General features: G+C 41.2%; 1 protein-coding gene across 1 annotated transcript; it reads right to left on the bottom strand.

The window, feature by feature from the left end:
- Positions 1–406: 406 nt before the first annotated feature.
- wls (Wnt ligand secretion mediator) lies at positions 407–22,000 on the bottom strand. The gene is made up of 12 exons (XM_053651357.1): positions 21,690–22,000; positions 17,652–17,927; positions 12,482–12,606; positions 11,977–12,138; positions 11,670–11,806; positions 7,543–7,711; positions 7,293–7,390; positions 6,673–6,736; positions 5,891–6,034; positions 5,517–5,600; positions 4,826–4,979; positions 407–1,733 (listed from the first exon to the last, which is right to left on the bottom strand). The coding sequence occupies exons 1-12, from the start codon at positions 21,793–21,795 to the stop codon at positions 1,624–1,626; spliced, it is 1,629 nt and encodes a 542-aa protein (XP_053507332.1). The 5' UTR covers positions 21,796–22,000; the 3' UTR covers positions 407–1,623.
- Between the last annotated feature and the right edge of the window lie 2,778 nt (positions 22,001–24,778).

The raw sequence follows: 24,778 nt of genomic DNA, 5'->3' as shown, positions 1-24,778 counted from the left end.
AGTTCTGAATTGTTTTTGAATTGAGAAATCCATTCTGTGAAGCTCACATCTTAATTATCTATAGTTTATTATTTTGCGCAACAATAATAATGTCACTAAGGTTTAAGATTAATGTTCTAACAAGACACACACACACACACACACACACACTCATATAAAAAGTCATTATTGTATAAATGTGGGGTTCAAGTCATTTCTATTTGAAAATAAAATTATTATTCGTTAAGATTTGCCACACTGAGATCTTTACATTACAATTAAGTAATGTAGATAGAATTTCTGCTACACAGGTATAGCAAAATAATCACAGACAATTACCACCAAGTTGATTATTTTCCAGTAAACAGCACAACTCAAGCATTCCTCTTTATTCCTTCTTAAACCAGGAACATGACAAAACAGTACAATCATTCTGAAAAAGTCCTTTTATTATACAACAGACAGTGATACAGTTAACACACTTGAAAATAAGCACTTTATAAAAAATATATCTACATCATAACATACTACGTATGAACTTTTTGTAAAACATGGAGTGAAGACGCTGAACGCTGTATTGTTACGAACGCGCTTGTATAGACGAGACGAGGCAGAGAATATACTAGATTGTGAGATAAGCTGAGATACTGTTAATCATCTGAAGTGATGAAAATAATACAAAAACACGTTAGGTAATATCCTATGTCCAGATCAGTGATGTACACACCACAATATTACACACCAGTTAGGTAAGACAGTTCCTTATTTCGCAGAAACTTGAAGATCCTTCGTGGAGAAGGCAATCCCAGAATTCTGTTCATCAGGGCAGTTGCTTTGACTGAGGACAAGTGTTGTAATCTAGTATTGTGATACTGTACCCCATGATAATCATCAACACATGGCTATATTAAAGATTACCGAACTATAGATGGAAAATACCTGCTTGGTGACGACCAAGAATGTTCTTTCTAAGGATTTGGTCAAGGTGGTGATCGTCATACACTTTGTAACTTCCTCTTCCATCCACAAGATGGCACCAAATTCCATCTCACCAATCCTTCCTCTGCAAAAGCATCATTCTTTTCTTTTTTTAACAAAACTGTTTTTAACTCCTGCTTATCGACTTCCTCTTTGCCATTTTACCCTTCTTGCATCTTAAAAAGTGTCATACATCATTATAAATGAAAGGAAAAGCAATGAAATGTAACATTAAAAAAAAAAAAAAAAAAGGATATTGAAATATTTTAGTACAAACGTAATATTGCTAGGTTATGAAATTCCTAATGAGAATTATCCTAATGGTTTACTCTAACAATAGTTTGATTATGTAATGGGACACATTAGACCATTAGGGATTTCAGCAGGGAAAACTTCACAACCCCAGCATCTAATTTAAAAGAAGGTAGTGGCTACTCGTGATGAATCTGAATGAACAGAGTTGTAAGAGGAAATCAATAAGCGCAAGGTAAAAAGAGTACTGGAACACAAAATAAGTCAACACTGGACCAAGGGCACTTGGATAAGGATAAGGTGGATAAGGTGTTTGGATCGCCTGAAACAGTGCACATCGTGAGGAGTTTTATAAAAGAATGCTGGCCATGTTGGTGTGCTGAGATGATCGAGGAAGGAAGCGAGGTGAAGTGACTACTCCTGCGACTCCTTTCCCACCATTCTGTACACCTCAGTGGGTCCGTCAGCGTGGGTGATGGTGGTGGTGAGCTGGATGTCCTCACCACTGGTCCCTCCCTGGTCTCCTGCATCGAGATGACAAACAAACAAACAAACAAACAAACAAACAAATAAATAAATAAATAGAGTTCGAGACATCGAAAGTTATTATCGAAGACTTGCGGTTTGGTTCAAGAATGGTGGGCTCGAACCCAAACCTGGGGTCATGAGCAGATGTTCAGCATCACATTGTGTTTTTGTCAGAGATTTATTTCGATTTTAGAAATTTTCACTCGCAGCAAAACTGCAGCATTATTTCCATCAGCGGACCTTCTGGAAGACTAAAAATGAGAAAAAATGCTAGTTAGCGACTTACATACAGTACGTCATATAATTAATGGCTGTTTAGAGCTTGATAGATCTGGCCTTCGTATTAGGAATTAGTTGGACCTCTTGGGGGCGATAGAGAGTAAGAGAAATGCAGAAAAGCAAAGGAAAACAACAACGTTTGTAATCGTGTTCACGCAATTAAAACAGTTCAATTGAATAGGATGTGGATGATAAGAACAGCATCGTATCGCACTACTTGAAGAATACAATAGTAATTATTATTATTTTAAATGTAAAAACTTGAAATAAATGTGGAGATCCTGTTGAATTCAAGATTTTCCATCATATTTTGCCCAGCCGTAGAAAGAAAGTAGACGAAAGCAGAAAAAACCCGTCCTTGCCGTCAAATGAATTCACCCACACGCTTGTGTTAAAAATACATTTCTCAGGCATTAATGTAGTGATAAAAACATACGATGTTTCCGTCTCTGCAGAATAGGAAAGCATATATATATATATATATATATATATATATAAAGCTTATAATTTATCTATAAACGGTTTATAGGCCGGTCATTTGTCCTGTGATTTAGTGCCTCGACTCTCAGCCTGTTACAGCATTATAAATTCCAAAGGTTTAGAAAGTTAAATTTGCCTTTGGGTTGTGACTTTATTTCAGCTTTATTTTTTATATATCTATCTATTAATGATAAAAAAAAGGTCAAATATGGCTCCGGAAGCAAAAGCACTCGATAACCAGAGTGATAAATAATCTATTTTAATATCTAGAGATGAACAAAGGGTGATGAATAATTACCTCTTTTACCTTTTGATATCAGTACAGTAAGGAGTTAAATTTTCAGACTTACCGGAGTACGTTAAACATTTCTCAAGACTCACGGGTTAATAAAAAACCCTCCAGACTGGCCGTATACTGTGTACGGGAATGTGTTTGCCAGGGCCTAAGAGACAGTTTTTTGGTGTGTGAGTAATCGAGGACTGAACCTAGAAGAGACAACACCTTTGTATGCACATGAAGCTTCAATAGAAACGGTTGCTCTTTGTGCCTGCTTACATCTTCATCAAGAAGAACAATAGAAAAATACTTCACAATCAATAAGGGGTTCTGGAAGGAAACATCCCGTTCGTTTTCTCCAGAGACGTTCCAGAAAATTCTTCGCCAGCGAGTTAAAGCATCGAACCAAACCAAACCAAACAGACTTGGCCGTGACCTTATGAAAATACGTTCAAAGTAACAAGACTGTGTACAAGACGAGGGAAAGAACTACTATTCCCATAATGCATCACGAATGATGTCTGTGAATCTCTTTCCCGCCGACCGTTGCCCTTTCTGCGAACATTTTTATCGTGTATTTATTAGTCACCACATGTATCAGACAATGCAAGACGGCGTCACATCCATTCACATACTCTATTTCAAGGGTTATAGTGACATCTGTGATTTAAAAAAAAAAAATTGTTAAAATCAAAACCTTTTCTCATGAAAGCTCTGAATGACATCATGGTGACTTGGTGGCTGCTTTTATATAGTGGATTGTTAATTACATATTAATGGATTGTCTTGGCCAGGTAGGAGACACACACACACACACACACACACACACACAGCTATTAGAGACCATGTTTACACAGTGACTCAGAGGTCCTCCAGTGTGGACTAAACTTGGAAAATAATAAGGGGCAAAAAAACAAAAAACAAAAAAGGTCTGACGTCAGGAGATGGATGGTTCTCATTACGCCAGTCCTGGAAGAAAGCCTGCTCTCCATTACACCCACTCAAGCCAAGGAGGCCCTGCTTCCCCTGATCTCTCTCTCACACTCTCTCACACTCTCTCACACTCTCTCACACTCTCTCACACTCTCTCACACTCTCTCCTAAACGGAGATAAGCACATCAAAGTTAGGCTACAAAAAGTTGCACGTTTACCCCATCCTTTCATTTTAGCTTATAAACAGGTTATGTAAACATATGTACACACCTCCGTCACTGAGACTGCCCGATACAGAAGCCACACCTCCGTCACTGAGACTGCCCGATACAGAAGCCACGCCTCCGTCACTGAGACTGCCCGATACAGAAGCCACGCCTCCGTCACTGAGACTGCCCGATACAGAAGCCACGCCTCCTCCACTGAGACTGACCGATACAGAAGCCACGCCTCCTCCACTGAGACTGACCGATACAGAAGCCACGCCTTCCGTCACTGAGACTGCCCGATACAGAAGCCACGCCTCCGTCACTGAGACTGACCGATACAGAAGCCACACCTCCGTCACTGAGACTGCCCGATACAGAAGCCACGCCTCCGTCACTGAGACTGCCCGATACAGAAGCCACGCCTCCGTCACTGAGACTGCCCGATACAGAAGCCACGCCTCCGTCACTGAGACTGCCCGATACAGAAGCCACGCCTCCGTCACTGAGACTGCCCGATACAGAAGCCACGCCTCCGTCACTGAGACTGCCCGATACAGAAGCCACGCCTCCGTCACTGAGACTGCCCGATACAGATTGTTTTTTATATCTTCATTTTCTGCTACTACTGCATAGTGGATAGTTGGGTTGAGGTTTCTGGGTGGGAGTTGGGTGTGTTTTCTGTCTAGTATCTAACTGGAATCTGTTTCCCCCACCCCCCCCCCCTCTCTCTCTCTCTCTCTATTTAATTCTTCTGTGTAATTATGACTTTTATCCGAATCTTTGTTTCATGCATTTTTGTTATAGTGTACCTTTAATGTGAAAATAAACAGATAAAGTGAGCAGACAGTGACGATTAACATGCATGTGCAGGTGTGTGTGTGTGTGTGTGAGAGAGCTTTGGATTCTTACCGCTGGACTGTTCATCTCCGTAGCGTTTGTGTGACGGAGCGTACAGGAACATGAGGGCGAACACGTACAGGTTCCACATGCCGTAAATACCAGTGAAGAACGCGCTGTTTATCTGAACTGTGTAATCTCCCCAGTGCCAGTGTCCTTCATTCACCTAAACACACACACACACACACACACACACACGCAGTAATTTGTTTAGCTTTAAGACGAAGCTGTGTCAGCATAAAAGGTGTGCTTTATTCAGTCCCTCCAGGATTGAGCGATCGCAGAAATGAACACAGAATCAAGCAAACGCCGTAATATTCGGAGACGCAATTTTTCAAAATTACCGCCGAGTCGAGCCGAGACGTGTCACGTGACGTCGTCACGACGCGTATTCGGCCAAAGCCCTCTTCGATTCACGTGCGTCGAACATGAGTACAGCTAAAAAGGTCCCGTTTACCAACAAACATCACTGCGAAACAGCGCGCAGAACAATTTCGTACAAACGCGATTTCGTCAATTTGAGTAGCTGCCCGAGAAAAAACAAACAAACAAAATTTTTTTTAAAAAACCTCAAAGTCGCATCGCAAATTTTGAAAAAAGCCGCAGCAAAATCGAGCGTCTTTTGGCAGCAACGATGATTTTTAAAAAAGGCCACGAAATCCTGTACGGACTGACGATTACGATCCCGTGTCGGTCCGCACACCTGACTGATGATGAAGAAGATGACCGTCATGGCCGCACACGCCAGCGTGACCAGCATCAGGAACTTGAAGCGGAAGATGAGACCCTGAGTGGAGAAGAACGGAAACGCGAATCAGATCGACAGCAGAAAATAAACCGTCTCCTCGTTTACACGTCTCACTGAACGCTGCACTCGTGAAATTCATACCATCTTATAAACTTTTTAATTACATCGTTTTCACACCCGTTTCTACGGTAACAGAGCTTGCCAGAACAACATTTCAGAGCGAATCTCAAATTCGTACTTCCTATTGGGAATCATACAGTACGATGATCCTCGAAGATGTTTCCACTTTTTCCACATTTCCAAAGTTTGAGCGTGTAAAGTGAACGCACCTCGTAATGCAGACGGCGAGCTTTGGTCATCGCAGGCAGAGACGATCTTTTCCCGCTGATGTTTCGGAACACCTGGAACACCATGAAGCACAGGAAGAGGAAGTAGAGGCAGGCGCATATTCCAGCCACGATGATGAACGCCATCTGGAATGAGCTTTGTCAAGGAAACCTGTTTGGGATTTTTGACCAAATCATAATTAAAAAATTTTTTATAAAAAAAAAAACAAAACAACAAGTTTGATCAATGAAGCTAAAAATTAATAAATAAATAAATTTTTTAAAAAGCACAGCACTAAAAAAAAAAAAAAAAAAAAAAAAAAGTTTGCAATTTATCGAACTAAAATATACCCCTGTGCTGACAGTACTGTCATCTATAACCGTGTACGATTCTGGAGTCGGCTCCAGAATTATTGGCACCCTTGGTAAAGATGAGTTAAAATGATCATTTAAAAAAAAAAAAAAAAAAAAAAAAAAAAAAAAAAAAGTCTTTGTGGTTAATCAGAAATCAAATTGAAGTAAATTTATTCTAATCGTTTGGGGTTGCTTTTTTTTTTTTTTTTTTTTTTAACAATTATTGGCACCTCCACACTTAGTATTTTGTGCAGGCCAACAGGACTGACCTATAATCACTCGAGGTTTTCAATTGTGCCAATAAATCTGGAGCTGACTGTAGATCCAGTTTGTTTTTTTTAAAAAAAAAGCATTTTATATGATGATAAATTCTTCATGGGGATAGAAAACGTGACACAAATGCATTGTAGATGTGTATAATGTAAGGATACGGCCAGTTCGGTGCCAACATCCGAAGCCCAGATGCTGTAGAAGGGGTTGGTCAGTTGCACTCCTCTAGAAAACAAGAAATGATCATCTCTTTAAAAACGGCTTCTTCCCTGAAAAATATTACCTTACCTGATGACCTTAAGTAATGTCCACACGGTGTCGTGCTAGTATAGGAAATCAATCGAAAACAGAACGGAGTGATCGGGCGGCGTTACCGTTCCGAAGATGAGTATCCCGAAGTGTTTTATTCCTCTTATACCACAGCAATCACAAGTTTCGTTTGGTAAAGAATAATACGTACTTTTTAATCCGTCTGTAGTTATATTCAAATGTTGTGGAACGTCCACAAAGCAAGCTGTGAATGAGCCGTTACTATAGAAACGCATTAAAATAAACCTGTAACCTGTGTAGCTGCACTACTGTCAGAGCTGCAGAGAAAGTTCATCGACGCCCTCTGACCAATCAGAATCCAGAATTCGACAACGCTGCGGTATAGGATGAATTGTTTTTTTAGCACACGTGTATCTCCAGAAGATTCATTCCCAGGTGAATCAGACTCCCTCAGACGGTTCAGGTTAATAACGGAGAGCTGGAGTAGTGGATTCTATACGGCGTGTCTCACCTCTCACACATATCGAAGATGAAGAGGCAGAAGGAGCCGAAGACGATGGGCCCCACCTGCTTCCAGTACATGGAGAAGCGATTCCTCTCCGTCTGGTCCTGCAGCACAAATCACAACAGAGATCGTAGCGTGTGGAGATATTTTACTTTACGATAACATCACCATTAAACATCCCTAACAGTCCACCAGAGCAGGCTACCGAGGATCTACACAAAACGACACCAGTAACGTCCATGAAGTTCTCCCGCACCATGAGATGTTCTCCACAGAAGATGATCCAGAAGGAGAGCAGCATGGCGTAGAAGATTCCCTGACGGATGTCTCCAAACAGCAGCATCCACGTCCAGTCGAACCCGATGGAGAACCACTCGACTGGGATGTTGATGAAGGTCATGGAGATGCCCAGAGCAAAGATCACCCTTTACACAGACAAGCATCATCAACGCAGTCTTCTAATACATCATCATCATCATCATCATCAATAACAAAACTACTCACATCATCAAATCAAAGAATCAATTAATATAAAATAATTCAATTAACAATCATTCATTATATTTTTTTGCTTGTTTATTTACTCACCATTTGCATTTCTATTTTATCATTTCTATTTATCATCACTTTAAATACCAACACGGCTCTATTAATGATAGTAAAAATCATTATTACTGCTGAAAAGTTACTGCAGTATATTCATTTGAACGGCTATCAAATCGATCGTTTGATATAAAAGAACTGAAGAGTAAATTAAGAAGATTATCGATTTATTCTAGTTTTATTTCTGTGTTCTTTTTGTAATGAACGTAAATTTTAATGTCATTTAAATGGTTCTATTGTTACTGAAGTTATCATCACAGGGCTGAAAACAATCAAACACACATACACACGTATGCGTACATGCAAACACACACACACACACACGTCTGCAGGGACAAGGTGAAGGACGGGGGAGGGGAGACGACACAGACTCTAAAAACATAAAGCACATTCCAGCAGCTCTGCGGCCTGAACAATCCCAGCATGCTCTGCTACGGCAGCACAGAGGGACCACACCGTACTGGTATGCTGAGAATGTTCTAGCCTTGTAAACACACACTGCAGACCATCAAAGTGTGTGTGTGTGTGTGTGTGTGAGAGAAAAGATTCATCATATACTCAGAACGCAGAAAAAAACTCTTCTAAAAAAGAAAAAAATTCCACAGGACTTTATAAAAAAAAAAATTATTAATTTTTTTTAAAAATCTGTACGTGTTTAAATGGTTTCCATATAAAATCATTCCTGTATTTACGATCCATCAAATGTTCAAAGGAAAAAAAAAGAAAAAAAAAAAAAAAAAAGAGATGTTTTACAATATTTAACAACTGAGCGTAACTGATTTATGCAAATGTTTAGTCTGTAAACGTTTATTTTGAGTAATAATTTGTCGGGGGGAAAAATAAATAAATAAATAAATAAAATTCAAGAGCATGTATATTAACTTCGTTATATTATATAATTATATATTTATTTTAAGACGCTTCGTCTCATCTGCATCGGAACTCTCCTCAATCGGCAAACGATACAAACGTTCTGAAGATAGTTTTTTTTTTTTTAATAATCATAAGGAGTTCTGCTGAGGACTTTTTAATAGTTAAAGGAAATGTAATCAATATTAACTTCATTAGAAATAAAAATAACGCTTAGAAAAGTAGTACAGATTTCAAAACGTAATAAGAAAAACTTTAAATCGGTTTATAATATTATACAATATATAAATAAATAAATAGATAAAAAGCACAGATGTGTCATTATATTTGTTTTAAATACATTCGGATTTTTTATATTTCCTTTTTATACCATATATGCTTTTTATTTATTTATATTTGAGCCCTTTTACAATGTTGTAAATATCCATGTGTTGTATTTTATAACATAACACATGGATATTTATATTTAATATAATAATATATTATGTGCATTTTTATGTCTAATTCGGCAAGAACAAAATGTAGTTCAAATAAAACACAAGTATATTATATTATATTATATGTGGTTTCGGTATATTAAATATTCATATAAATATTAGAACACGGCCATGGTTTTCAAACCTTAGTCATTTTTAATGAGTGAGAAGGATTACTCCATCGCCCTGAACGACGGATGGCGCGTTTAATTGAATCAGTGTATTCGTGTTCTCGCACATGTCGGATATTGTGAAATATTTTATACCTAATTATCAGCACATGGCTCGTCCATACAAAGCAAAGTCTAGTTAAAAGAACAAAGAAGTAAAAGACGAGACCGGTTAAAGGTCACAGGTCAACGTTTTTGGGGATTTCTTTCTGTTTAAACGCGTGTTAATTAAAAAGACAAAATATAAAGTGCGAAGATGGAACGTTAAATCGGTTCGGGAGCACGCAAAAAAACCAGAACGGATCCAAGGTGTGACGTATTAATCAATAAATTAGGTAAAGTCCAAAGAGAGAGAAAGAGAAAAAAAAAATTAAAAAATGTTCTGATAGATGTAGATTTACTTTATCATTGACCAAACTCACTGGGACATCTGGGAACATTAACTTCTCTGCATAATCCGCAATAGAGTTTATTATTATATTTGGGACTAGATACTTTAAATGTACATGTCAAGCTTCATAAATCCAAACATGGCGAGTACGTGTTGGAGATTTGAAGTTATACGGAGCCGTTCTTCTCTCCCAGACGAACGCCACTCTCTTTCCACACTTCCTCATTCCTGAGGTTCATAAATCAATAAAAGCAAAAGTGTATAAAAGCACGGAACCGAAACCACACACATGCGTGACCTAAATTAAAAGTGTGTAAGATAAAGACCGCCAGTTGGGACTCGCCTTGCACTTTATTTATTAATTTTTTTCCCAGGCTTTATTTGGTCATCGTTCCCACATTAAGAAACCCGGCAGGGAGCCGATGTCACGCTTCCTCAAACTTCTCCTCGCTTTCCATCTCGACACCCTGAGGAATAGCAGGCGAGCCCGCCTGCTCGAGCTTTTACAACATGAAAAAATCATCTCCCTGTGACCGTCTGAGAGCTTCGTGTCTCCTGGGACTGCCAAGGGCAAGTTGGAACAGCGGATAGACAGACTGGATACGAAGGTGTCGGAGCGTAGCGAGGAGGAGGAGTGGAGAGAAAGAAGTGCACATATAAAAGCAAAGAATAAAACACTCGTGCTGTCCGTGTTTCACGAAGATGATTACTTTTGCTAGATTTATGTGATAGCAGCTATAAAACAGTCGTTCTCTCGCCAGCCTCTCTTTTTCCCCTGCTCTCTTTCTTAATAAGTTCATATGAATGAAAAAAACTGCAGCTTGTCATGTTACAGAGAAATGAACAAGCAAACTCTTCTGTCCCGAAGAGTCTTTCCCGAAGAGTCTATAGAGATAGGGATGGGATAATGGGGGTAGTGGGGACAGTGGAAATGGGGATGGGATAGTGGGGACAGTGGGGTAGTGGGATGGGATAATGGGGATGGGATGGGGATAGTGGAAATGGGGATGGGATAGTGGGGTAGTGGGGATGGGATAATGGGTTTGGGGTAGGGATAGTGGGAACAGTGAGGTAGTGGGGATGGGATAGTGGGGTAGTGGAAATGGGGATGGGGTAGTAGGAACAGTGGGGGTAGTGGGAATGGTGATAGCGGGGGTAGTGGGGATAGGATAGTGGGGGTAGTGGGGGATGGTGATAGTGGGGATGGTGATAGTGGGGGTAGTGGGGATGGTGATAATGGAAATGGGGATGGGATAGTGGGGTAGTGGAAATGGGATGGGGTAGTAGGAACAGTGGGGGTAGTGGGGATGGTGATAGCGAGGGTAGTGGGGATAGGATAGTGGGGGTAGAGGGGATAGGATAGTGGGGGTAGAGGGGATGGTGATAGTGGGGGTAGTGGGGATGGTGATAGTGGGGGTAGAGGGGATGGTGATAGTAGGGGTAGTGGGGATGGTGATAGTGGGGGTAGAGGGGATGGTGATAGTGGGGGTAGAGGGGATGGTGATAGTGGGGGTAGAGGGGATGGTGATAGTGGGGGTAGTGGGGATGGTGATAGTGGGGGTAGAGGGGATGGTGATAGTGGGGGTAGTGGGGATGGTGATAGTGGGGGTAGAGGGGATGGTGATAGTGGGGGTAGAGGGGATGGTGATAGTGGGGGTAGTGGGGATGGTGATAGTGGGGGTAGTGGGGATGGTGATAGTGGGGGTAGAGGGGATGGTGATAGTAGGGGTAGTGGGGATGGTGATAGTGGGGGTAGTGGGGATGGTGATAGGGGGGACTAGTGGGGATGGTGTTAGGGGGGGTTAGAGGGGATAGTGATAGCAGGGGTAGTGGTGGATGACAATGGGGTAGAGGTATGGAGAATGCATCTTACTTCTCCAGCAGGACCGGTGGTCTCGTCATCATGGTAATCCTTCTCCAGTACCAGATCATGATGATGAGGATGCTGGGAGTGAGGAAGGTCTTCATGGCAAACCAGACCTTGGTGAAACCACCGTTCTGATGGATTCCCTACAAGAAAAAATTTAAATAGCAAACAATCAATCTCAGATGCTCAGGTTCTGAGCCACAGCCAGACCCGTGAAAACGTTAAAGAAAAGATCAATGCGGTGGTGCCGTGGGGAAAGACCTAAGGACATGAACGTGTGGCATAAACGTAACGTAACGCATCGTATCCTCACCACTAGCCGGATGTCTTTGATCTCGCCGATTCCCAGGTTCACCTTCTTGCGTTCGTACACCGGCAGCCTGACGTTGACCAGGTAGTACTTGTGGGAAACGGTGCCGACCTCCATGAAGGGCAAGAGGTCACATTCGTAGTAGCGACCCTCGTTCTCTTTAATCTAGAGAAGAAGAAAAAAAAATAATCGCAGGACGGATTATTTCGTTTTCAAGCGTGCAACTAAAATTGTACGAGGAGATGTAAGACTGAGCTGCAGCACTGAAAGATTCTTTAACGAAACAGGAACCATGTTAAAGCTCAGAATTCATTTTATAAGGAACAACATGCAAATGTATTAATTCTTAAATACCCAAGTCACTTTTTATATCAGCACAAAAAAAAAAACAAAACACAACCATTCAGTGTGAAAGCACCCTTCAGGCTTCGTCAAAAGGTCACGTGTGCGTGCGTGTGTGTGTGTGTGCTTGGCTCAAGTGTGTCCTAAATCAGCTCGGTGTGTTTACCTTGGCCGTAGTGAAGTTACAGCTGAGTTTGCGTTGCTCCACAGAGTGCGCCATCTCGGTCCACTCGCTCACAGTGTCGTCTCTGTAGGCCAGGCTGACGTCTATAGTAACCATGGCTCTGTCCTCTACTCACACACACACACACACACACACACACACACACTTAAATTATGCTGAAAAGAGTAAGAATCGCAGAGAGTAGAACCTTCCCCTTTTCATACATCTGTTTCCCCCCCCTCATGCTCTTGGGTCCAACCATTAAATCTCTAATGGGAACCATTAAAGTCCACTGTGTGATGGAAACCAGAGATCGTCCTTTTTTATAATTCATCCATCTCTAAGCAAAAGAAAATCAACTTAGGAGAAAGAAAATACAGCTTTATTATTATTATTATTTTATATAAAACCTTGCAAAACACTTGCTTTTTACATGATAGGTGATGCTAGCGGTCATGTTTAGCACTGGTATGGAGAGTGGACGCTAGCACTAGCTTTCTAGTCATTTACTTAGCTAGCTAGGTACATACACAGACTACAGATCCAGAGGTGTGGTACTGTACGTGTTTAACTCTCTTCACTAGCTAATAAACATTACGCAATATATCATAAAGGAGTGTTAAAGGTGTCTATGCGGTGTCTGAATATTAGCTAAACAAACATTAGCTCAAACGACACCGCTGTAGGGAATAAGGTGTAATTACTGTGGATTATGAAGATCAAAGCCAACACGCTAATATTTGTGCATTAAGATGAAACCCCGATGAACGACGTGCAGCGGAGACGTTTATCGAAGAGGTCAAGGCGCTAGCGTTTAAATTTACGTATAGCAAGACTAGCTACAACGCTTTGTCGTAATGCTAAGCGTTATTTAATAACCAATACTGCACTCTGTATCATCCTCGTGTAAGAAAATAATCAACAAGAGGGTGGTGTGATGAAGCGGCGTTAAAAGGTCCTATAACAGAATGCGTTTTATTTCACGAGGTCATACTTTCCCTCCGTTTAGAACTACGTTTAACGTCGACGTTACGGAGAAAACGCAAAGCGGGAGCTCCTCGGTCCTGAACTTTCCCCCCGGACTCCGAAAACCTAAAAGTTAAAATCTTTACTTTTGACTGTTACAAAGCGCTGACACTGGAGACTCCTTTCATAAAAGGTCAGATAAAACACCTCCTCAAAGAAAACTGCACGTTTGTAAGCACTGAGAACATCTGGTGTAAATAACACAGCAGTTGCACAGACTTTGAGCTCGGTTTTATCCACGAGTGTGTAACTAAAATACTAAAGAGCTCACAGAGAGATTAGAAAGCTGAACCTGGACTGCAGGGTGAAAGGGGGTGAAAGCATTATTAGCCGTGTCGTCTCTCCGAAACTCTTTTTGGCAGTGCACGCACACGCACTCACACACACACACACACACACACACACACACACACTCTCTCTCTCACTCTCTATCTCTCTGTGTCTCTCTCTCTGAATGTCAGCTTAGCACACAAACATTCTTCGCCATCACAGCGGCCATCACCCCGGCTACTAATCTCTTTCAACAGCTGTGTTATTGCTGGAGCTGTGCCAGGCAGGGGGGGGAGAAAGAGGGGGGGCATAACACAACACAACGACACCACTTTATTACACCACTGAGGTGGGTCAGTGTCATATGATCAGCTCAAAATAGGGAGTTTATATTTCCCAAAAACATTCATCAAGAATCAGTTGTGCATTTCCATTAAATACCGCTCCACTGAAGAATCTAAACAGGAGTAAAATGATCTCGTCAAACAAGCAGCAGCCAAAAACACAGTCATGGACAGACTGGAAAGCACACAGCGCTTCCACTCGACACCAAATCAGCCATAAGATTACAACCACCTGCATTATATTGTGTAGGTCTACCCTCTCCTTGCGCCTCCAAAACAGCTCTGACCCCCGAGGCACTGACTCCACAAGTCCTCTGAAGGTGTGCTGTGGTGTCCGGCGCCAAACGTTAGCAGCAGGTCCTTTACGTCCTATAAGACGGGAGGTCGGGCCTCCATGGATCGGACTGGTTTATCCAGCACATCGCACAGACGTTCGATCGGATTGCGATCTGGGGAATTTGGAAGCCGAGTCAAGAGCCTGAACTTTTTGTCATGTTCCTCAGACAGTTCCTGAACAAAGTTCGCGGTGTTTCAGCACGCGTTATCCTGCTGAAAGAGGTCACTGATATTAAAGAACATCGTTGGCATGAAGGGGTGTACTTGGTCTGGAACGGTGTTTAGGTACGTGGGACGTGTCAAAGTAACATCCACATGAACGCCAGGACCCGAGGTTTCCCAGCAGAACATCGCCCAGAGCACCACGCTGTATCCGCCGGCTCACGTTCTTCCCATAATGCATCCTGGTACTCGCCCATTTTAAAATCCCACGCCTTGACAGGTGCCGTTATAACAAGATAATCGAAATGTTATTCACGTCACCGGTCAGTGGTGTTAATGTTATAGCTGACCGGTGTACATCTGTAATCCTAACCTTTATTACATTTTCTCTTTGTTCATACACCACCTTGTTCGTACATGTTCATACACCACCTGTTCTGTTACACTTTAGACAGACAAGCACGTATTCAGGCAAAACCTTTAAATATTTACGAGTTATTCAGAGTAATAATATTCCTTCATTCATCCATCTCATTAAAATTTTTTTAAAATCCATTCATAAATAAAGCTATCTTAAAAAAAATGATTAAAAAAAAAGAAAAGAAAAACTACAACCATGATAACGGCTTACACAATAATCACAAAATCATGATTATTTACAACAATTATTCAGCTAATCTAAGAATAATCATCAGTTTAGCATTTCAAATGAACTAAAATAAATCCCCCCCCCCCACATTGTACACCGAGATACACCCAAATAGATGCTAAATTAATTATAAACCACAGCTGTACGCCTTACAAATATTCAGAGCTTGTAGACTGGTTACGATTTTTACTCGGTAACAAACAGGAACTGACTTCTTTTGCGGTTGTTTCACATCATCATTTGATGCAACTATAAACTGACCAATAGTAACATGTGACTTTTTAAAAATACATTTAAAATGTATTCCCCATCAGCAGCTCATCAGATCCGAATTAACCCCGGCGTGCGGCCTGATGAGGAACGAGGTCTTTTCCTGATTGAGCTCGCTTTCAGACATATACACACACACACACACACACACACACAATCGCAGAGGAACCGCGCTGGCAGACGATCAAACGTTTTCACACCGACACCGCAGTAAACATCAACATCTGGAGAGGAGGAACTTCCAGGAAGATACAGCGTCACGGCTCGAGGAATAAACTTGCACGCAGACTCGTCTACGAGGATCTGTAATCTACTCAAATCACACACTTAAACATCACGTACCTAAAATCTGATCTCTTGCTAGTACACAGTTCTTTCCTGAAAGACCAAGACACGCTATACACCTTTCATGGTGAGAAACATGAAAATGATATAAAACGAGACGTACTGTTTGTGGAAATGTCTAAGGATCAGAAATATATAGCACAATATATAGCACACATTCAGAACCCAACTGGCTTAATGATTTCCAGAACTTTCCATATGAAATCAGGAACCATTAGAAACCATTCCTAGTGGGTTTTTAACCGTTAGGAATCTCTAATGGTGTATGCTGATTCTTTTCAGCAGGGTAGAGCTGCAAATGTGGCCTATCAAAAAGAGAAATTTACTAAACAAATGAAATCATTATTCATCTTGTTCACAAACTATAACCAGGCAAGGTTTAACCTCCACAACGCTAATCCATAGCGTAGCTAGCTAGCTAGCAAGAAAAGCATACAGCTTTCAGTTTAGCATCATGCTAACTAACACTTCTATATCACACGGTCATGTCACCTCAGAAAGCTCTGTGGAGTTTTTCAGTGTCTCAGAGAGGCTTGATGTGGTTTCTGACAAACAGTTATCTAAAAAAAAAAAAAAGGCACAAAAGGACATAAAAACAGCTGTAGCTCCATCTTGAAGCACAAAATACAAAATGGTGTCTCTAGGCCAAACAATGTGTGACGATTTAAACATGTTGTTTACACAATCTGGCTATATGTTTCCATATCTGTTTAGCTACATTAGCCTCGTAGCAATACAGCTATTTGAGTTCTTAAAACACACACACACACACACACACACACACACACACACACACACACACACACACACACACACACAAAAATCAGATCAGAATAGCACATCAATCAGTGTTTAGTAAATTTAGCCAAGCTAATCCGCCATGTTCCCTTTCTAGCTAGCCAAGTTTTGCAAGCTAGCTAACATTAAGATAACGCATATCCCTCACATTCGTTTTTAGTTATTTTCAGATTGCGCCAAGTCCAATAGTCGAGGAATACAGTAAAATACACAGTAATGACATTTCGAACACAATTCTGTTTCCTCCACAGGCTGCTAAAGTTATAACGGGGGGAGAAAAGCGCTACTCCTTTTCCCAGAGTGCTTCAATCCAACAATAACTCTTCATTAATCTGCCGTATTATCCCTTTAATCCCTTTCACCCTCACACGGCCTGGAGAGCTCACACAGCTCACACGGCTACAGCATCACAATCAGTGAAATGAAACACGGTCAGATCGCTGTGAATTTTGCGTAACCCTGAATTCCTGAAACTCAATGAATTGGAACACAATTTCACCCAAGAAAAAAAAACAAAAAAACAAAACAAAAAACGTCCTTTCAGCATTTAATATGAGGCAAAGATGAAGAAAGGACTGAAACCGTAAGTTAACCAGATGGAGGAACCACAGTATTTGGCATTGTTTGTGCAAGTGTGTGTGTAAAGTCCTAGCAGGGAGTCCTAAGCCACCAGCACACCCAGTCACAGAGGTTCATCCATCATTGTTAAGCCGCTCATATCTCATTGTGTGAGAAACTCAATCTGCTTCAGGAAAATGGAAATGGTGGGACAAGCTTTTAGCAATTTATTCTTCACAGGAGAAGAGTACCAAGTGTACAAACCGTAGCCATTCTATAACCGACAAATATACGCAAGGCTTCACCATGTACCTGAACAATGGAGGATTAAAACGGCAGCCATCTTGGAACCAGACTTGCACATGCACTAGGAATGTCACTAGAGCCCCCCCCCGATTAAACTCGGCTGACTCACCGATCTGGTTGTACATTTTGAAGGCAATGTCGAACTGCAGGATGACCAGCATGAACTGGAACCAGGGACTCATCTCTTTATTGGGCAGAGGGATGTGAACGGAGAAGACGATGTTGTTGGCTTCAATCATCTTGGCCATGGCCTCGTCAAAGTCTCGAATCTTGTCGCACTGGTTCGGACCCCAGGGCATGAACCACTTCCGACCCTGATGGTATCCCTTCTGGTTGTCCACACACTTGGTGGCGAGGTAGTGGACGGCGGTGGTGGGACTGGGGGCTGGAGACGGAAATAGATGGATGTAAGTTTAGAGAGAAGACACTTAGTAAAGCTAAAAACATTCTACACTGATAAGGAGTCATTAAACTACAGGCAGAAGGCCATTAGATTACGCACATGGTACGGTCACAAAATGGCGACCACAAAGCGAACACATGCGAAAAGGACCATTTACGAATAGTTTCTCATTTCCCTATTTTCTCCCCAATTTGTTCACCGGCCATTTCCCACCCACCAGCCAGTTCTCCTTGATCATACAGCAGCTACCAGCCAGGAAGGGTGAAGGTTCACATGTGCTTCCTCCGAGACACGTGAAGCCAGAAATCTACATAATTTCAAACCGCTGCTCATGGGCAGAGTAACACAGTCTGAGGAAAGTGCTATCTGCCTTCTTCCTCATACATGAGGTCATAGACGCCTACGCAGGGTTGGGAGGGTCACTTTAAAAATGTATTCCGTTACAGTTACTTCATAAAAATGTCATCATTAATTCCAGCATTCCAAGTATCACAATATGAAAGTAATGCAATCTGATTATTATATATATTTTTTTTTCTTAGTGCGCGTGCTTTATTTGGGAGGATGTGAATATTATCTGTAGTTCGCCTCTCGTCCTGAAGATGTCGCCATCTTTCATGTATTGAATTTTGAAAAAAACGGTTTTATTTCTTAAACATGTTTTAAGTTGTTAATGAATTGCACTGTTGCACATTCACAATGTTTTTACTTTTTTTTTTTTTTTTTTTTACATTAGTGTGTAGTTTGTGCTTACCCTGTGTGCATTTAATGCACATATTTACAATGTTTGTTAATCAAAGTAAAAGTAAAAAGTAATTAAACATAATCGTATGGGCCCTATTGTTAAACTAAATGTCTATTTCAGTAATATAGCCAAGTAGGAGTGTTTCGGTTAGCAGCATTTATATTAAAAATGGATTCCATGTCTGCAAAACGAACATTTTAATTGGAATATTGTTAAGTAATCGAAAAATCGAATCGACACCATATAAATAAGAATTGAATCGAATCACCAAATTGGATCCAATACCCAGCCCTAATTTTAAGTGAAAAAAAATATTGTAATCCTGATAGTATTCCCATTGTTTAGAAAATGTACCTGCAATCTGATTAATCCGTGATAGTTACGTCAACAAAAAAAAAAGCAATGTACAGCTAGCAGGTTTTTGTATCCCGATTACGTAACGTCGTTACATGTACTCCGTTACTCCCGAAGCCTGCACCTACAATTGTTTAGTGTCACGTCACTGATTGATTAAGGGAGCGACAGTAGGAGAGTTCACTTCAGCAATGGTGTTGTTAAACATCGGATCCATGACGTTGCTCTTACAGCCCCAAGTTCCACCAACTCCCACGTGGACCAGTTCCCATGCGTTTTCAGATGCGCAGTGGGAAAACAGAGATGATAAATAAGCACCACTGATGCCAAAACAGGCATGTGGTGATTAGCATGCTAAATCAGGCTGTCCTTTTCCTGAGGCGTTCGTAAGAGTGTGAAGCAGCAGTTGGAACTCTTCCTGGATTGCAGACGACACCTGAGGTCTATAAAACCACAGGAAGTGGAAGATAATAGCCAAACTGACTCAGAGGAAACTTTCCAGAATATTCAACAACTCCCAAAGCGGGACACGGACATTTCCTTTCATTTTGGTATGGAGTTAAATCCTAAGACAGCAGCACGCTTCTCATAAAGCAATAGGCGGGAACCGATAACTGATTAAACGACAGATTGTGATATTTGACATGCACGATATCGTCAACGAGGACATTTCGAAGTATCGGCACAACCCCATCTTACATTTAGCAACAATTTGCTCGGGTAAAAAGCATATTTTGGGCAGCGTTTGTCTACTTCAAAGATAAAAACATTGGTTCTTGTAGTTAGTCCAGGCCATATTTAAAGGCTAACCAAATAATTCTGTTTCAGAAAAGCATATCAAAGACAATTTATCAAAAAGAATCTAGATCACATCGCCCAGTCCTACGTGAAATTCACTTAAACGTTAAACTTAGACGTTTTCTAAAGATGATGCGAAGTTACACTTCCAGTCAATTATTTTTTCTTACATAAGCATGTCACTAAGCGTTTCATTCCACAGAGCGTTTTTTATTTTATTTTATTTATTTATTAAAAAGAACAAACACGTCATACTTCGTTCGTTCGTTGCTACAATTTATGTCGTGGAAGGTCCACGAAACAAGTACGTTTCTGTTCTCACTTCCATTAAAGCAGCTGTAAACAGTCGTTCCCTCACCAGCCCTCTCTTTTTTCCTGTCTGTTGAAGTTATTAAGACCTAAAAAAAAAAACAATAAAAACAGCAGCATTTCATGGCTAACAGAAACCGCAACCCTCACAGCTTCAGCACTGGCTGTTACAAAGCACTGACACTGGAGACTCCTTTAATTAAAAGTTAAAGCAAGGTTTCCTTACAGCAAACTCCACCATATCAAAGATTACACCGTCTTTCATCCGTTCATGTAGCGCGTATTAGAACGAGCGCTTTAATATAAACCCCTGTCTTGCAGCTGCACTATCAAAGATTTGCTGACTCTTTGGGATCAAATGTAATTATCATAATTATCATATATTTATATATGGTACTTGATATGATATTTTGGTCATATCTCTTAAAAAGGGTTGTGTTTAGAAAAGTCAGGGTGTGTCCCATTCCATCCTGCAAAGGCAAACTAAATGCTCGCCAGTGCGAGTTTCGTGCATCGAGCAAACACTCTCCAAACCTCCACCCTGAAGGATCTGAGATAATGGAAGGCTCCGGGCTGAGTGACCTCACGCCGTGTTGAAGTTGCCCAAATAACAAGGGGAGCGGCGAGCCTTTCTACCCAATTACCCCCGCTGTCACCGGCCACCGAGCAAGCACAAAGGAATCCGGGCTTCATTAAATCAATCGCAGGCAAACAAGCTAATTTCTCAGCTCTGTCTGTCTGGTGCACACTGAGGCCTACTTCCTCCTTGTACTTTAACTACAAAAGACACCAAACTTAAAAAGAAAGCAAGCACAGACATTAACGCATTCCAGAAATACTGGTGCTTCTATCCGGGTTCTTAAATCCCGAGAACCAGCCTCTAAAAGGAGGAGGGGGAGTAAAACAATCCCCGTGACGAAGACAGAAGATCCAGGAGATCTGAGAGAGAGAGAGAGAGAGAGAGAGAGAGAGGTGAGACACGAGATGTGAAAACGCCTGGAGGGCAACATGAGAGAGAAGGAGGGGGGAGAAGTAGAAGCTTTTGTCCTCCAGAGATCACACACACACACACACACACACACACACACACTTACACTTTGAAGTTTAGGAGATGAAAATCATCCCATGCTGAAGATATTTGAGAATCAAGTTGAGAACCTGGAGGAGATGCCTCGCAGTGCATGCTGTGATTTAATCTGATTTCTCTGAATTATATATATTATTTTAAATGTTCAAGGAAAACCAAGTGGAAGTGTTTCATGGACACTCAGGCTTTTGGTCTTGGTGTAGACAGAAAAGGACAAAAATACAACGTGGAGAAATAAACAGGATGTATTTTTTAAACAACAGAAAAACACTTTTTTGTTGTTGTTGCTCCATTAAAAACAACAACAACAACAAACAAACAAACAAACAAACAAACCCAAAACATCAATTCCATCGAGTTTCAGATCCACTTCCTGAAAGCTGGGACGCTGTAACAGTGTAGCAGTGGGAATAAACACGATAATGTTGCCTGGAGTTTCCTAACTACTCACCGATCAGACCTCCGACCATGAAGGCAAAAGCCTGGAAGAGCAGAAGAACAACTCCCACGATCACCAACTTCTTGGTGCTCATGTTCTCGATGATCGCTCCGGCCATTTTTGCGCTTTGTTTGCGTCCCAATGAGAAAGAAAGAGAAGGAAAGAAGGAAGGAAGGAAAGTTAATGCAGAAGACAGAGAAGTGACTGCATCCAGGTGGACTGAGATCCGAACTGAGACCGAGAGCAGCCTGCTGAGCCGACCTGGGTTGCCAGATCCAACTCCGATCCCTGTTTCCAAAGTCTGCTTTTCTTTTTCTTTCTTTTTTTTTTTTCTGTTCCCCCCCAAAAAAAAAGAAAGTAGGCAGCGCATGCGTAGAAGACTTGCCTCGAATTATCCATATGACGTCATGTCACGTCTCATGCCGACGCATTAGCGTGAAAAATGAACGTGAAGTAAGTTCACACAGCAGATGCATTTAACAAACAACAACGGAGTGTGAAAATAAATGGGACGTGTGAAAACCACGTGAAAAGAAATGAGATTAGATGTATGAAATGAAAATATGATATGTAAAGATCGAACATGAAAGTAATCTAATCATGTGAACGTAAATGAATCCTATGTATGTAAAATAAATAAATAAATAAATAAAACCCACATGTAAACATATGTAATACACATGAAACTTATGACGTGACGTGTCTGAGAATCAGTCTGACAGTTCCGTACGCTCTTTTGCACGGATGTTTGTGAGTAAACGAGACATTTTCGCTGTACTCGTGTTCGACGCGCGTGAATCTGAGACGGCGTTGGCTGAATGCGCGTCCTGATGACGTCACGTGACGTGTCTCGGCCCGGATCTACGGAAAATCTGCGGTAATTCTGGAAGAAAAAAAAAATGTTGCGATCTCCTGCGATATACCGTTCGTTCGTTTCTGCGATCGCAAAATCGCAGCATCTTGGAGGGACTGGAAAATCACGTGTGTACACGTACATGAGACTGAAGGTGGAGCTTCACCTTCGAATAGCGCAAATATTGTTGTTCACCAACCCGGGGTGGGGGTGAATACTTATACTTATACAATACTTATAATCTCTGCTCCGCGGTCTGAGTATTCTCAATCTTTTGTCACTGCAAAATACCCCCTTACAACCACACTAATTAGTACATTCTGTTCCCAAAAGTTATTAGAAATGAGCATTCAAGTGCTTTATTTATTTATTTATTTATTTAAAAAAAAAACCTTTCGGGGGAGCACAAAAGCCATGAAGGTGGGTGTAATAGAAATGAGGGTGCCTATACTTTTGTTTGTCCTGAATAAAAGCCTGGGTGTTTAGCTGAAACGAGGCTAAGTCTGTCAGTCAGAGGCTCCTGGGTTCGTGCTGCTAAATTTATGCTGCACTATGAATTTTTCACACAGTGCTTTAAGCTGGCAGGAGAACAGAGGAGGAGTGAGTGAGTGAGGCAGCTGGAAGACGGCCAGGATACGAGACTTCCTCCAGTTTAGTGTCTGTGCTAAAGCAGGATGAAAGATGAAGCTATGAGACGTCTGTTTATTGATATTTTTACTGTATAAATTCGACAGGTATTCGTTTTGGACTTCCTAACGTTATTCTGCCTGAAGATTTTCTCCTTTTCAAACAGAGTCAAATATTTCACTAAAGGTTATTATCTTCTCATCTTAAGACATCCTCACGTGTACACCTTTGAAAGATCTTCCACAATTATTTCATTATTTTAAAAAAAAAGTGGCGGTGGCTTAGCGGTTAGCACGTCCGCCTCACGCCTCCAGGGTCGGGGGGTCGATTCCCGCCGTGGCCCTGTGTGAGCGGAGTTCGCGTGTTCTCCCCGTGCTGCGGGGGTTTCCTCCGGGTACTCCGGTTTCCTCCCCCAGTCCAAACACATGCACGGTAGGCTGATTGGTGTGTCTAAAGTGTCCGTAGTGTATGAACGGGTGTGTGAGTGTGTATGTGATTGTGCCCTGTGAAGGACTGGCACCCTGTCCTCAGTGTACCCCGCCTTGTGCCCCATGCTCCCTGGGATAGACTCCAGGTTTCCCCGTGACCCTGAAAAGGATAAAGCGGTATAGAAGATGGATGTGGACAGTAGTTATTCTGTTGTAGGGATCCTCAGAAATTCACTTTCTGCATTTGAATTATATACATATATATATAGTATTAAATTGTGCTCATCTATATGAAGGGTGCCAATAATTCTATATAGCCTATCTACAAAATTATAGAGGTGTAGAGGAAATAAATAGAGAAAACTATATAAAAAGAATTTATATAGTATTAGGTTGGGATTTTTCCCCCGAACCCGTACAGTCATTACTGATGTACACAACAGTTACTTCCTGTTATTCTGTTTGTTTGTTCGACATACGTTTTACACTTAAATAGTGCTTAAAATGTATTATTTTTTAAAAAAATAACTTTGTAACAATATGTTTAAATCACAAAATTGTCATACACAACATTCTACTTTGCAGGTTAAAAGCTAAATAATAGAAGAGGGGGGAAAAAGAAAGGTGTAAGCATAATGAATAATCATAATTGAAACTTCTATTTTACTATTCAGATTTCCTTATTGCAGGGTCTTGTAAGGATGTTGGCACTTTGCTCATTTTATGTGAAAACAAAATCTGTAACAGCACATAAGGTACCCGACTGTTAGTACGTGAAAGGAAATCTTACGCTAATAAGGATCTAAAGCTTTGCGTGTGTTTAACAGAATCCGATGTTTGGTCCTCGTTTGGCTGAAATTCGTCCTTTCTGCGAATGGTTTCTGCTATAAATAAAGTGCGAGACGTTTTGAGATATACAGTACGTAAGCACTGAGAGTGCCTGGTCTAGTAAATCGAGTACTCGCAGACACTTTGGCACCCCTATGAATTCATATGAGAAAAAGATATATTTGAAGTATATTCCCACTGATATTTTACCCTTTTTTAGGACACCTGGGGGACTGGGAACAGGAACAGGAACTAGGAACTAGGTCATGGTTCAAGCATGACTTCCTGTTTCACAGGGGTATAAATATGAGGTAATACATAGACCAAATTCCCTTAGTCATTCATAACGATGGGTAAGAGCGAGG

The sequence above is a fragment of the Ictalurus furcatus genome, chromosome 20, assembly GCF_023375685.1.
Source record: "Ictalurus furcatus strain D&B chromosome 20, Billie_1.0, whole genome shotgun sequence".
Taxonomy (NCBI): Eukaryota; Metazoa; Chordata; class Actinopteri; order Siluriformes; family Ictaluridae; genus Ictalurus; species Ictalurus furcatus.
This window is presented reverse-complemented; position numbering and strand designations above follow the sequence as displayed.